The sequence below is a fragment of the Phacochoerus africanus genome, chromosome 3 (assembly GCF_016906955.1).
Source record: "Phacochoerus africanus isolate WHEZ1 chromosome 3, ROS_Pafr_v1, whole genome shotgun sequence".
Classification (NCBI taxonomy): domain Eukaryota; kingdom Metazoa; phylum Chordata; class Mammalia; order Artiodactyla; family Suidae; genus Phacochoerus; species Phacochoerus africanus.
The window spans coordinates 65,241,035-65,254,768 of record NC_062546.1 but is presented as its reverse complement, the minus strand read 5'-3'; the positions used below and the strand labels follow the sequence as shown (position 1 = coordinate 65,254,768).

At 36.6% G+C, this 13,734-nt stretch overlaps 1 protein-coding gene across 7 annotated transcripts in view; it reads left to right on the top strand.

Annotated features, from left to right (window-relative positions):
• RIF1 (replication timing regulatory factor 1) overlaps positions 1-13,734 on the top strand; it is a 58,077-nt gene that overhangs the window by 29,684 nt on the left and 14,659 nt on the right. For all 7 annotated transcript variants that reach the window (XR_007133940.1, XR_007133939.1, XM_047771948.1 and 4 more), the window contains 5 exons: positions 3,691-3,790; positions 9,176-9,440; positions 11,704-11,746; positions 12,275-12,477; positions 13,018-13,117. Coding sequence is in view for 5 of the 7 variants with exons in the window: in XM_047771948.1 (XP_047627904.1) it covers positions 3,691-3,790; positions 9,176-9,440; positions 11,704-11,746; positions 12,275-12,477; positions 13,018-13,117 (711 nt within the window). In the remaining 2 variants the exon portion in view is untranslated. The remainder of the gene's footprint in view (positions 1-3,690; positions 3,791-9,175; positions 9,441-11,703; positions 11,747-12,274; positions 12,478-13,017; positions 13,118-13,734) is intronic.

Here is a 13,734-nt window from a genome sequence, read left to right as displayed (position 1 = left end):
ACAGATAACTCAGTATATACTTTGTTCAGTATTCTTTTGTGCAGTGTTCTCTTCTTGCCAGTTGAAATTTATTGTATTTAATACTCTGAAGCATGTTGGTTTGTTTTTTTCTTCATTGGAAAAGATAAGGTTTCTAGCTCTTGATAGTGGTTATCCCTGCTGAGAAGAGTAGAGTTTTCTATCAAGGGCTAGAAATTCATCTTTTCACATTTTTAAAATGCATTTCTAATATTTGCTATATTATTTTAGTATTAATATAATGTTTAAAAATATTGCCATAATTCTGATTACCATACATTGACACTGCAGTATTTGTCAGACTTTAAAAGTGTAAATCACATCTTGTCATTCTTCTTGTAACACTTAATGTAGCTTTTTGTCAAATTTGGTATAGAGATCTGAAGCTTAGGACTGCCCACAGGGCTTGTGCTTCCTTCTATACTAAGCGCCTTGTTATTTCTTTTTTGGCATGTATCTCAAAATCATTTGTATACTTCATTATATTTTTTCACCTAAACTCCAGTCTTGGTTTTTTTGTTTATTTGTTTTCTTTTGTTTTTTTGTCCTTTGTCTTTTTGAGGGCTGTACCTATGGCTTATGGAGATTCCCAGGCTAGGGGTCTAATCGGAGCTGTAGCCGCCAGCCTATGCCAGAGCCATAGCAACGCCAGATCCAAGCTGAGTCTGCAACCTGCACCACAGCTCACGGCAGTGCTGGATCCTTAAACCACTGAGCGAGGCCAGGGATTGAACCCGCATCCCCATGAATGCTAGTTAGGTTCATTAACCTCTGAGCCACTACAGGAACTCCTGTTCTGTCCTGTTAACATATATCCTTGGCTTTTATCTGGCACATGGACAGTGAATTTGTTGAATCCTTTTATTATTGTTAAGGAGAAACTTGATCCATAGTTTTCACTTTTAAAATACTGTCTTGGGTAGGCTTATATCTCTATTGTCTTTTGGAAGAAATTTAGAATCTGTCAAGTTTTATAAAATACCTATTGAGATTTTGCTTGGCATTTTTTGGTTATGTTGAATTCATAGGTTAGTTTGGAATTCTTAATTAATTTACATCTTTATAACTGAGTTTTTTCCATTTAGAAATATTTGTTTAGTTCTAAACTTAACCAAGCTTCCTTGCTTTGGGAAGTTTTAAAGCTGTTTTTCAGTTTTTATGCCCCTTGCTTACTTGGCTGCTGCTGGGATATATAAAAGCTGTTGCTAATGTGCATTTCTGTGTATTAAACCAGTCTTGTGTCCTTGAGATATTCTTGGTTATAGTAAAATTCTTTTAAAACATTGCAGATAAGTGTTTTAAGGTTAAGGATCTTTCCATGTGTCTTCATTAGTGAGATTGGAGTTCTTTAGTGTCCTGATTTTGTTTTGTGGAGGTGTTATGTTATCACTGATATCTCCTTGTCACATATTTAATCAACTAACTGGTTATAATTTTAGGTTCTAGAAAATTTTTATCAAAATTTTGAAGTAAAGATGTTCATTTGTTCTAGTTTCCATGGTAAATTTTTTTTTCTACAAAATATGCATCTAAAGCTACTATTTTTTTATTACTGTCACTGTTGCAAGTGCATTGTTTGGTGCCAGTTTTTTTCTTCTTCCTTATTAATTTTTTTTTTTTTTGCTTTTTAGAGCCACACATAAAGCATATATGAGTTCCCAGACTAGTAATCAAATTGGAGCTGCAGCTGCCTGGTCACAGCCACAGCCACATAGGATCCAGGCCCCATCTGCCACCTATACCACAGCTCATGGCAATGCCGTATACTTTCCCACTGAGCAAGGCCAGAGATCAAACCCGCATTCTCGTGGATACTAGTTGTGTTTGTTACCAATGCGCCACAATGGGAACTCCAACATTTTTTTTTAGTTTGTAAAGTTTAGTTTTGCTCTTTGAAATTTAGACATTTCACCAGGGTGTGTCTTGAGGTTTTGTTTGTTTGTATGTTTTTTGTCTTTTTGCCATTTCTGGGGCCGCTCCTGCAGCATATGGAGGTTCCCAGGCTAGGGGTCTAATCGGAGCTATGGCTGCCAACCTACACCACAGCTCACGGCAACACCGGATCCTTAATCCACTGAGCAAGGCCAGGGATCGAACCCGCAACCTCATGGTTCCTAGTCACATTCCTTAACCACTGAGCCACAACGGGAACTCCTGTCTTGAGGTATTTTTAAAATATTCGTTTAAGCATTTTATACACATTTTCAGTCTCAAGAGCTATGCCTTTATCTCAGGAAAAGTGCCTTGCTTTGGTGGTCTCCTTGATCTTTTTGAGTATTGTTTTAGCTGGTTTTTAGATCTTCAGGTGTCTTCTGTGTCCCTTTTGTTTCTGTTTGTGTTTTGCTTTATTTTTGATACTGTTTTCTGAGATCTTGATATTTCTATGTCTATTCCTTTTCTGTTTAAATGCTAAGGTGTTTTGTAATAGCTTTATTTTTGCATTTAATGTTTTTAAGTAGATATGATTTCCTCCTACCTTTGAGGTATTAGTTTTCTTCTGTTTCTGTTGTTAGCTCTTTCCTTGTGGATTAGTTCTGATGGTACTCAGCACAATTTCTTTGTCAACAAAGGTTAATATTAAACAATGTTGGTAGCTGGAATGTGTTTCCTAACGCAGGAGGGAACCACTGTTTTTCTGGCTTTGACGGCAAGTTATAGTTTCAGGCAAGCTTTGCCTTATAATTGTGAGCAAGAAGGAAGCACCTGGAACTTTAACAAGTGTGTTGTTTATCATCTGGACTGAACATTCCACTTGGTTTTTATAGGTTAACTGGGGTACCTCCATCTTCCTGGCTCTTAATTCCCCACTGGAGGAGTTTGTATTTGGTGGCAGAGGTGTGAATTAGTCCACTTAATCTGACAAGTGAAAGTTAATGGAGAATAAAGGAAGAGCAACTGTCTTGTATATAGATCTTTAAAAAATTTTTTTTGGCCACAGTGTGCAGCAGCTTGATGTGTGCTCTCAGCTCCCAGACCAGGGATTGAACCCAGGCTGCAGTGATGAAAGCACCAAGTCCTAACCTCTAGTCTCCCAGGGAACTCTCCTTACAGTAGTCTTTGAATTACCCATTTGGATTTTTTTCCAAAACCTTCACATTGTCTCCTGTTACTCAGTTTCTTCTAGGAAAGCTTTTTTGAGGTGTTCTTTGATTCACTGTGCTGGGGATTCCTTTGTTCAGTTTTCAGTCTCTGCCCCTGACTTTAAACAAATTTTCCAGAAAAAGCTTTGATACTTTTTTATGGATTTATTTTTATTTCAGTGGATTTGAGGAGAGAAGAGGAAAGGGTATGAGGGAGCTTAGCAACTTTTCCATTTATTGCTTTGGGTTTGGTGAACACTTTTGTAATTTTGAATTTGATAAAGAATCTGATTATGCACGTAGCACTTTCATTCTCAATTTATTTGTTCATATGCTGAGCTTTTTGGGCATTTTAAAGCTGAATTGTTTTCCCTGAGTACTGAGAAACAAAAGGCATAGCAAGGCATAGCACTTGACACATAGCAGATAACTGGGAGATATTCATAGCCATATACTTAATGTACTAAATGATGTAAATTGTGATGTGTGTTGTTACGTGTTATATATGGGAGCCCTGTATTTGCTTACAATTTTTATAGACTATGCCAGTAGTTAAAAGGTTCTAATGTAATATGTAACTATTTCTTCCTAGAATTTGTTATTCTTGGATAGGATCATTCATATTGTTACTGTTATGGTTGATTGCATCGACTTTTCACCATATAATATTAAATATCAGCCCAAAATCAAATGTAAGTATTTTATCTTTACTTATTCACCCAATATTTCGTAAACACGGCCATCTGAACTGTGGTCAGGGCAAATCCTGATACTTTTCCCACCTTATTTTGTCTACTTTTGATGTTATATAACCATGTCAGTTATTATGCTAGGAGCTCACATGCTTGCTGTCATTGCTTCTTTATGTGTTTTCTCTCTCTCTCTCTCACACACACACACACACACACACACACACACACACAGTTTTACTTCCTTTTTGTAAGACAGAAATATAAATATTGTCCCATTTAGAGATTGCCTATTACAAATAATTTTACTTCTTCCATCTGTACAAGGGGTTATCTTTGACATTTGTTCAAATGATCTTATTTGGTAGCCTAGATTGAAATAATCATTGAGTTGACATTAAATTGAAGATCTTGCTGTATAGCATGGGGAACTATATCTAGTCACTTCTGATAGAACATGATGGAGGATAATGTGAGAAAAAGAATGTGTGTGTGAGACTGGGTTACTTTGCTGTACAGTAGAAAATTGACACAGTAAACCAACTATAATGGAAAAAATAAAAATAAAATTTAAAAGTTTTTTTTTAAAAATGAATAAAAGATCACTGCAGTGGTTAACTGGTTATGATTTTACAAGAAATTTAAAATGATTCTAAACGTTTAACTCAGTTTTTAACCATTTTACTTAAAATTGGACAATTGAAATTGTGACAAGTTGTCGATTTTTAAAACTATATATCTTGGTTAATTCTATGTTATGTAGTAATAAGTGCTGAGCTGTTTTAATATACTAATTGATTCTTTAAAACTGTATATTTCTACCAGTGATTATATATGTTCATACAGTAAGAGAGAAGCTTCCAATAATGAAAAATGTTGTTTGAAGATTAGGAACATAATTTTCCTTTAGTAAGACTGTCTTTGATGAATTAGCATAAAGATTTCTAGAACATAAAATGTTTTTAGAGCCTTTTTTGAGGGAGGATTGTGGCTTTTTTGGTGTTTATGTTTTTACTAAGTAGTAATATAGAGAAACATGTTAAATGCCTAAAGAAAATTAAAGGTCAGAGCATCCTAATGCCACAGTGATAAATCATAAAAATGTCCTTGAATTTTTATTATCTCAGTCCTCTCTCAGGCTGAGCAAGACTTAATCTGGTTACCTGTCTCAGAAAAATAAAGTTATCTCTAAATATCTTAACTATAAAAATTATGTAACAAGTGATAACAGATTATTTTCTGAACCACTGAGGTTTGATAAGGCCAAGATAATGAGCCTCATGTTGGCATAACTTTACCTGTTTTATTGTGAAAAACTAGAAATAATAGAGGATCCATTTTATCCATGATCTGTAAACCCATATTTAGAAATAACTTAAATTCTTCAGTCCTTGTCTTGGAAGAGGTGTTCCTGCTGTTTAAATTTATGGAAACTAGGGGAGATTTCTAAAATCAGCCAGCAGAAGTTGAGGAGAAGAAACAAAACTTAGAAATAGTTGAAAGAAAATTGTTAATAGTATTCACAAATATGCATCAGGATCATTTTCAGAGTTTTTTGGTAACTTTTATTTTGTAATAATTTGTTTCAGAGAAACATTGGAAAATTGCACACAAACAGGAAACTTCCTTTACTCATATTCCTCAGTTATCAGTTTGATTTGATTGCATTTGTCAATCATTTTTAACCCCACTCCCATTTATGCATTTTATACTTTTTTCTCTTGGAACCATTTCAGAGTATGTTGTAGACAAGTCTTTGATCTGGAACATTTTCCAAAGTCTTGTCTTTCATGACATTTAAAAATAAAGAATACAGGCAGAGTCCTTTTTTTTTTTTGAGGGTCTCAATCCAGGTTTGTCAATATTTCCTCAAGATTAGATTCAGATTTCATTTCTTCATGGAATATAGAAGTAACGCAGTAGATTTTTCAGTGTGTCAACAGACTACAAGTCAAATTGTTCCATTACTGGTGATGTAACATTTACTATTTGATGAAGATGGTGTCTGCCAGATTGTCCACTGTAAAGTAAATTAGTAGATACTTACAATAAATTAATGTCTTGTGTCAGATACTTTGAGACTATGTAAAAATCCTATTACCCTTGAGTTAAAGCACCAGTCACTTCCAGATGCAGGTGAATCCTAATGTAAGGAAGGTATAGTTTCTTTGGTCCCCTATTTGTTTTGTTTTTATGTGCGTCGATTTCTATTATTCAATAGCTTATAACTTATTAATATTATAATTTCACGTTCAGGTTGACCTCTGTGTCCTTTTCATATGTTTCCATTATTCTTTGAGAACTTTTTTATTGGAGTTTGTTTGATTTATAATGTATTAGTTTCAGGTCTGTGGCAAAGTTTATGTCGTGCATACAGATATATCCATTCTTTTATTCCATATAGGTTATTACTGACTATTGAGTAGATTTTTCTGTGCTATACAGTAGGTTCTTGTTAATGATCTGTTCTATACAGTAGTGTGTATGTGTTATTCATGGTCTAACCCTTCCTTCCAACAGTTTTCACTTATAGTAGCTATAAGATTGGTTTTGAAATCTGTGTTTGTTTCTATTTTTTAATTAAGTTCTTTTGTATTATTTTTTATTAGATTCCACATGTAAGTCATACCATATGATATTTATCTTTCTGTGACTTACTTTACTCAGTATGATAATCTCTAGGTTCATCCTTGCTACAAATGGCATTATTTCATTCTTTTTTATGGCGGAATAATATTCCATTGTATATATGTACCACAGCTTCTTTATCCATTTCTCTGTTGATGGACATTCAGGTTGCTTCCATGTCTTGGCTATTGTAAATAATGTTGCAGTGAACATTGGGGTACATGTATTATTTCTTTTTTTTTTTTTGTCTTTTTGCTATTTCTTTGGGCCGCTCCCTTGGCATATGGAGGTTCCCAGGCTAGGGGTCTAATCGGAGCTGTAGCCACCGGCCTACGCCAGAGCCACAGCAATGCAGGATCCGAGCCGCGTCTGCAACCTACACCACAGCTCACGCAACGCCGGATCCTTAACCCACTGAGCAAGGGCAGGGACCGAACCCGCAACCTCATGGTTCCTAGTCGGATTCATTAACCACTGTGCCACGACGGGAACTCCAACATGTATTATTTCAAATTGTGGTTTTCTCTGGACATATGCCCAGGAGTGGGATTGCTGGGTCATATGGTAGTTCTTTATTTAGTTTTTTGTTTTTTTCTTTTGTTTTTTAGGGCCTCACCCGAGGCATATGGAAGTTCCCAGGCTAGGGGTTGAATGGGAGCTACAGCTGCCAGCGTATGCCACAGCCCCAGCAACATCAGATCTGAGCCGCATCTGTGATCTACAGCACAGCTCACGGCAATGCCAGATCTTCATCCCACGGAGCAAGGTCAGGGATTGAACCCACATCCTCATGGATGCTAGTCAGGTTCGTTAACCACTAAGCCATGATGGGAACTCCTCTATTTAGTTTTTTTAAGAAACTTCCATACTGTCCTCCATAGTGGTTTACCGATTTAAGTTCCCACCAAAGTGTAGAATGGTTCTCTTTCCACACCCTTTTCAGCATTTAGTTTGTAGACTTTCTGATGATGGCCATTCTCACTAGTGTGAGGTGATACCTCCTTGTAGGCTTGATTTGCATTTCTCTCATAATGAGTGATGTTGAGCATCTTTTCATCTGTTTTGGCCATCTGTAAGTCTTCTTTGGAGAAATGTCTAAGTCTTCTGCCCATGTTTTGATTTTTTTTTTTTTTTGATACAGAACTCCAAGAGATGTTTGTTTATTTAGGAGATTAATCTCTTGTTGTAAAGATTTTCTCCTATTCTGTGGATTTTTTTTTTTGTCTTTTGTTGTTGTTGTTGTTGTTATTGTTGTTGTTGTTGTTGTTGCTATTTCTTGGGCCGCTCCCTTGGCATATGGAGGTTCCCAGGCTAGGGGTCTAATCGGAGCTGTAGCCACCGGCCTACGCCAGAGCCACAGCAACTCGGGATCCGAGCCACGTCTGCAACCTACACCACAGCTCACGGCAACGCCAGATCCTTAACCCACTGAGCAAGGGCAGGGACTGAACCCGCAGCCTCATGGTTCCTAGTCGGATTCGTTAACCACTGCGCCACGACGGGAACTCCGATTTTTTTTTTTTTTTTTGATGGTTTCCTTTACTGTGCAAAAACTTTAAAGTGTAACTATGTCCCATTGGTTTATTTTTCATTTTTAATTGTTGTTATTCTAGGAAGTGGGTCAAGAAAATACAATTTTCTTGACAAGATATGATGGGTTTTCCCCTGGAGAGAGATGAAGTCTAAGTTGGAAAAATACATCTTTTTCTTTAGTTCTAGTCTTTTTTTCCTGTATTCTCTCAGAGGATTTGGATCTCTCTGACTTGTTCAGTGTTAATTTTTAAGGCTTAATGTACTATAGATGAGCCAGGAAGCAATAATTTCTAAGGGAAATTACTTTATTTTTAAAGTGGATTTTAAAATTTTAATATTGGAGCATGTCTTGTATAATTAGTACTTTTTTACAAATTGTTGAAATTCTGAGACTATTAAACATTTTAATGCATTATGGAGTTCCCGTGGCTCAGCAGGTTAAGAACCTGACATGATGTCTGTGAGGATGTAGGTTTGATCCCTGGCCTTGCTCAGTGGGTTATGGATCTGGTGTTGCCACAGTCTGTGGTGTAGGTTGCAGATGTGGCTTAGATCTGGTGTTGCTATGGCTGTGGCGTAGGCCTGCAGCTGTGGCTCCATTTTAACCCCTGGGCCGTGAACTTCCACATGCTGCAGGTGTGGCCGTGAAAAGAAAATAAACTTTTTTTTAATGCATTTAAAAATTCCTTAGGAGTTCCCGTCGTGGCTCAGTGGTTAACGAATCTTGACTAGGGACCATGAGGTTGCGGGTCCGGTCCCTGCCCTTGCTCAGTGGGTTAAGGATCCGGCATTGCCGTGAGCTGTGGTGTAGGTTGCAGACACAGCTCGGATCCCGTGTTGCTGTGGCTCTAGTATAGGCCGGTGGCTACAGCTCTGATTCGACCCCTAGCCTGGGAACCTCCATATGCCGCGGGAGCGGCCCAAGACGTGGTAAAAAGACAAAAAAACAAAAACAAAAATTCCTTAGAGAAAATAGGCTCATTTTTCTGGAATTCTTATTCTAGATCTGGCAAACAGTTTCCCTTTTTCTCTGATTCTGTTTTAGAAGTAATGTTGTAGTGATGTTTATCCACTAAGGATATTTCATTTTAAGATTTATGAGTACTACTCTATAGTAACACATGTATTAGACATATGTATCTTATAACTGAGAAATATAAATTATAAAGATGGACAGTAACACTTTTCAAAGCCCTTGATTTTTTAATAAATTCATTTTTATCTTAGCGCCACAGAGACCTTCAGATTGGTCCAAAAAGAAGAAGGAGCCCCTGGGAAAATTGGCTTCTTTATTTAAACTTATTGTAAGAGTGATCTACTCTTTCCACACTCTGAGCCTCAAGGAAGTACATTGTGATACTCTCCTCATTATCGGCAACTCAATCATCAGCATTCTTTCCAATGTACTTGGACATATTTCTTTGCCTTCTATGATCCGAAAAATATTTGCAACTTTAACAAAACCACTGGTGTTATTTTATGAAAACTCAAAGTAAGTATTTTGGCTTAATAGCTTTGAATTAAACATATATAACTAAATTTAGGTAGCAAACTCTTACTGTTTTTGTATCAACTTTGTTGTTGCAGATGTTCATCCTTAAAGTTTAGTTGAAAGGGTAATATAGGAAACTATACTTTCATTTAAAAGATAGTACCATTGAGGAGTTCCCGTCGCGGCGCAGTGGTTAACGAATCTGACTAGGAACCATGAGGTTGCGGGTTCGGTCCCTGCCCTTGCTCAGTGGGTTAAGGATCCGGCGTTGCCGTGAGCTGTGGTGTAGGTTGCAGACGCGGCTTGGATCCCGCGTTGCTGTGGCTCTGGCGTAGGCCGGTGGCTACAGCTCCGATTAGACCCCTAGCCTGGGAACCTCCATATGCCAAGGGAGCGGCCCAAGAAATAGCAAAAAAAATAAATAAATAAAAAAATATAGTACCATTGATATATAAGTAATACATAGAAGTTGGAAGTCCCTTTATTTTGTATGCTTAATCCAACCCTCTTCAATTTAGTGCATATCTTTTCGGAAATGTTAATACAAATACGAAAAGAATACCTATTGGTATGATATATGCCTTGACATACTACTTTGCAGTTAAATATTATGGTATGCAATTAATATATTTTATGCATCTTACATCATGTACCTAAGCATCTCATTGTTTTTAATGCCTGCATAGGGTTCCCTGAAATTTTACCCACCTTCCTTTTGGTGAACATAAATGTTTTCTGGCCTTTCCTCCATAACTAACAATAACCTCATAACTAGCAATGTACAGTTAAACATATGTGTACATAAATCATTGTTCACATTTGCCACTATTCCTGCAGAACAAGGCCCTAAAATTTTGTTGGTTCAAAGAGTATGCACATTGAAATTCCTGAATTACCCTCCCAATGTTTGTATTAATTTACATTACCTTTTACATTTGAATCAAAGCAAGCAATGCCTTAAAAAAAAACCCTGAAAAAAAAAATCCCATGTAGCATATGAGTTTTTTTTTTTTTTTTAAGGGCTGTATCCCTGCAGCATATGGAGGTTCCCAGGCTAGGGGTCCAATCAGAGCTGTAGCCGCTGGCCTACACCACAGCCACAGTAACGCCAGATCTGAGCAACCTACATCACAGCTCACAGCAATGCTGGGTCCTTAACCCACTGAGTGAAGCCGGAAATTGAATCTGCGTCCTCATGGATACTAGTCAGATTGATTTCTGCTGAGCCACAATGAGAACTCCCCATGTAACATACTTTTAAAAAGCACTTTGGAAGGATTCGTCAATTTTTTGTTGTTTTTTAGGATTGAACCTGCAACATACGGAAGTTCACAGGCTAGGGTACAAATCTGCGGTGCAGCTGCCTGCTTATGCCACAGTTCCAGCAGCTTGGGATCAGAGCCATGATCCAGCTTGGGATTTTGACCTACAGCATGGCTCATGACAATGCTGGATCCCCAACTCACTAAGCAAGGCCAGGGATGGAACTTGCACCCTCATGGATACTACTCAAGTTTATTTCTACTGAGCCACAATGGGAACTCCTCATCAGTGTTCTTTATATCTAGCTTGTGTGGTTCAGTCATAATATTGTCTGTCTTTTATAAATTCACAGAGAAAGCTTTAGGAACAGATTTTATAAAGTACAAAATAGAACCCCAAATTCATCAAGTTTTCGCAAATCTTTTTTAGTCCTTAAACCTCATCAAAAATAATATCATACTTTTTAAAAACGAGTGAGTAGTACTAAGACTTCAAGTTTGAGGTCTATTCCAGATGTTTCTCTCTAACTCCTATTTTAAAGACAGGTCTCTTTCATGCTTATTGTTTGTAGCTTTACATTTTTTAAGTCTTGGGACACCTCTTTATATCACTGTACATAACAAAAGAAAGAATGAAGGAAAGAAAGGAGTTCATGTCGTGGCTCGGCGGAAACAAATCTGACTAGTATCCATGAAGACACAGGTTCGATCCCTGGCCTCGCTCAGTGGGTTAAGGATCTTGTGTTGCCGTGAGCTGTGGTGTCATTCGCAGACGCAGCTCAGATCTGGTGTGGCTGTGGCTGTGGCTGTGGTATGGGCCAGCAGCTACAGCTCCAATTCAACCCCTAGCCCAGGAACCGCAGTGCGACCCTAAAGAGACAAAATCAGTCAATAAATCAGGCAGTCGCTGTTCCTGTCTCATTTGGGGGGTGGCTGCATTACATTATTTCTAGGTTTAACATTCTGAAATATAACTGGTACTCTGTGTATTTTTTTTCCAGGTTTGATGAAGTTCCTAAAGTGTATACTTGTATGAACACCAAGGTAAAAATAGACATTGTACATAAAATGTACTTTTATGATGAAAAATGTTAGGGTTTAAATAATTGTCTTCATTAAATGAAATTTTTCTTGAAGGATTATTATACTTTAATTTTAATGGATTCTTAACAATACATGGGTATAATCGAAGGATAGTTTCTTTAAATTCATACAACTCACCTATTCCTGTCTCATCCCTTTATATATGAGGATAGTTGGTTCCAAGGTTTGTGGGCAAAACTTTTGTAGGCAACTGTTAATCTCTTTTAATTATGTGAAAATGTGAATTTTTTTTTCCTGTTAATGGAGAATATGTTGAATTCAGGCTATAATATCAATAAATTCTTGCCAGCTTATAAGGAGGGTTATGTAATTGAAAGTGATGGGAGCTTTTAAAAAAAACATTTGAATTTAAAAAATTGAAATAAAAAAATGAATGTTCTATGAGTTGTTTAATTTAATATGCTTTATTTTTTGTTTGAAAAGTAACATTTCCAAATGTTACCCTAATGAACTTTTTCTTTTTCCTAGTTAGAAAAGCTACTAGGAGAAATTATTGCTTGCCTACACATCAGCTACACTGGAACTTATGACAGTGAACTTCTTGAACAGATCTCGCCATTGCTATGTATAATATTTTCACACAAGAATAAACAGATTAGAAAACAAAGTGCTCAGTTCTGGAATGCCACATTTGCTAAAGTCGCAATGTTAATTTATCCTGAGGAGTTAAAGTATGTTAACAACAAAGCTTTTGTAAATTATTCCGTTCTCATTTTTATAAATTGACATTTTGATTTTAACATAAGTTTTCTCTATGAGGACTCATTGCAGAGGATTTCTTAGTTGAAATATTATTTACAGTACATGTAATTATTAACAATTATTTGACCCTATGCTTTGGTCCTTGGAGTAATCTTAGTTTTAGGAACATGAAAGGCAATTTCAAATTATCCTTAACAGAAGAAATATAAAGGGCAGGAAATTGATGGCTGTTAAATCTGGGTGATATATACTTAATGTAACAGTCCACTTGCTCAAAATTTTCTGTGATTAAAATTTGGAAAATTTGAGAATTTTTTAAAGAGTAAAATTCAGAAACTGGGGAGTTTAGCAAAAATTCAAATATTGTCTATAATTTCTTCCAGGTTTATATATAGAGTAAAAGAGTCTTTAAGCTGAATGTATTTTGCCACTTATAATTATTCTTATTAATGTGTCATCAGTACTCACCAGTACTATCTGACTCAAGGTATTTATGTACTTTTTTGAAGACCAGTACTAAGGCAAGCCAAACAGAAATCTCTGCTTCTATTGCCTGGATTGGAAAATGTTGAAATTATGGAAGAATCCAGTGGACCATATTCAGATACAGTAAGTTGGGTAGTTTTTTGTTAGGTTTTGTTCTGTTACTTTTGAATGATATTTGAGTAGTTCGTTTATTTAAAGGGTTTCAGTGTAGTTTTAACATTTCATTGAATAAACTAAACCTGAACAGAAGTGCTCCGTAACACAGGAGGTTTCCACATAGTTAGTTTACTGACATAGAAGACTTTTATGAATTTAAGGGCAGTAAATTTCACCATAGATTATTACTAATTTTTTTTTTTTTTTTTTTTGGTCCCAGGCTAGGGGTCGAAACAGGAGATGTGGTTGCCACCCTGCCCACAGCCACAGTGACATGGAATCCCATAAAACCTCGTGTATTTTGCGAAAGTTTGAGTTATTAAAATGATGTGGTTAAATGTTTATATGAACTTTATATAAACCAAAAATACTAGATATTAGTCACTACCTAAACAAGAATTACTCTTCATTTTCCCTGTTTTGTTTTTGTTTCTGTTTTTGTTTTGGTCTTTTTATTTTAGGGCCGTACCCATGCATACGTAGGTTCCCAGGCTAGGGATCCAGTTGGAGCTGTAGCTGCTGCCTACACCACCGCCACAGCAAGGCCAGATCTGAGCCGCATCTGTGACCTACACCATAGCTCA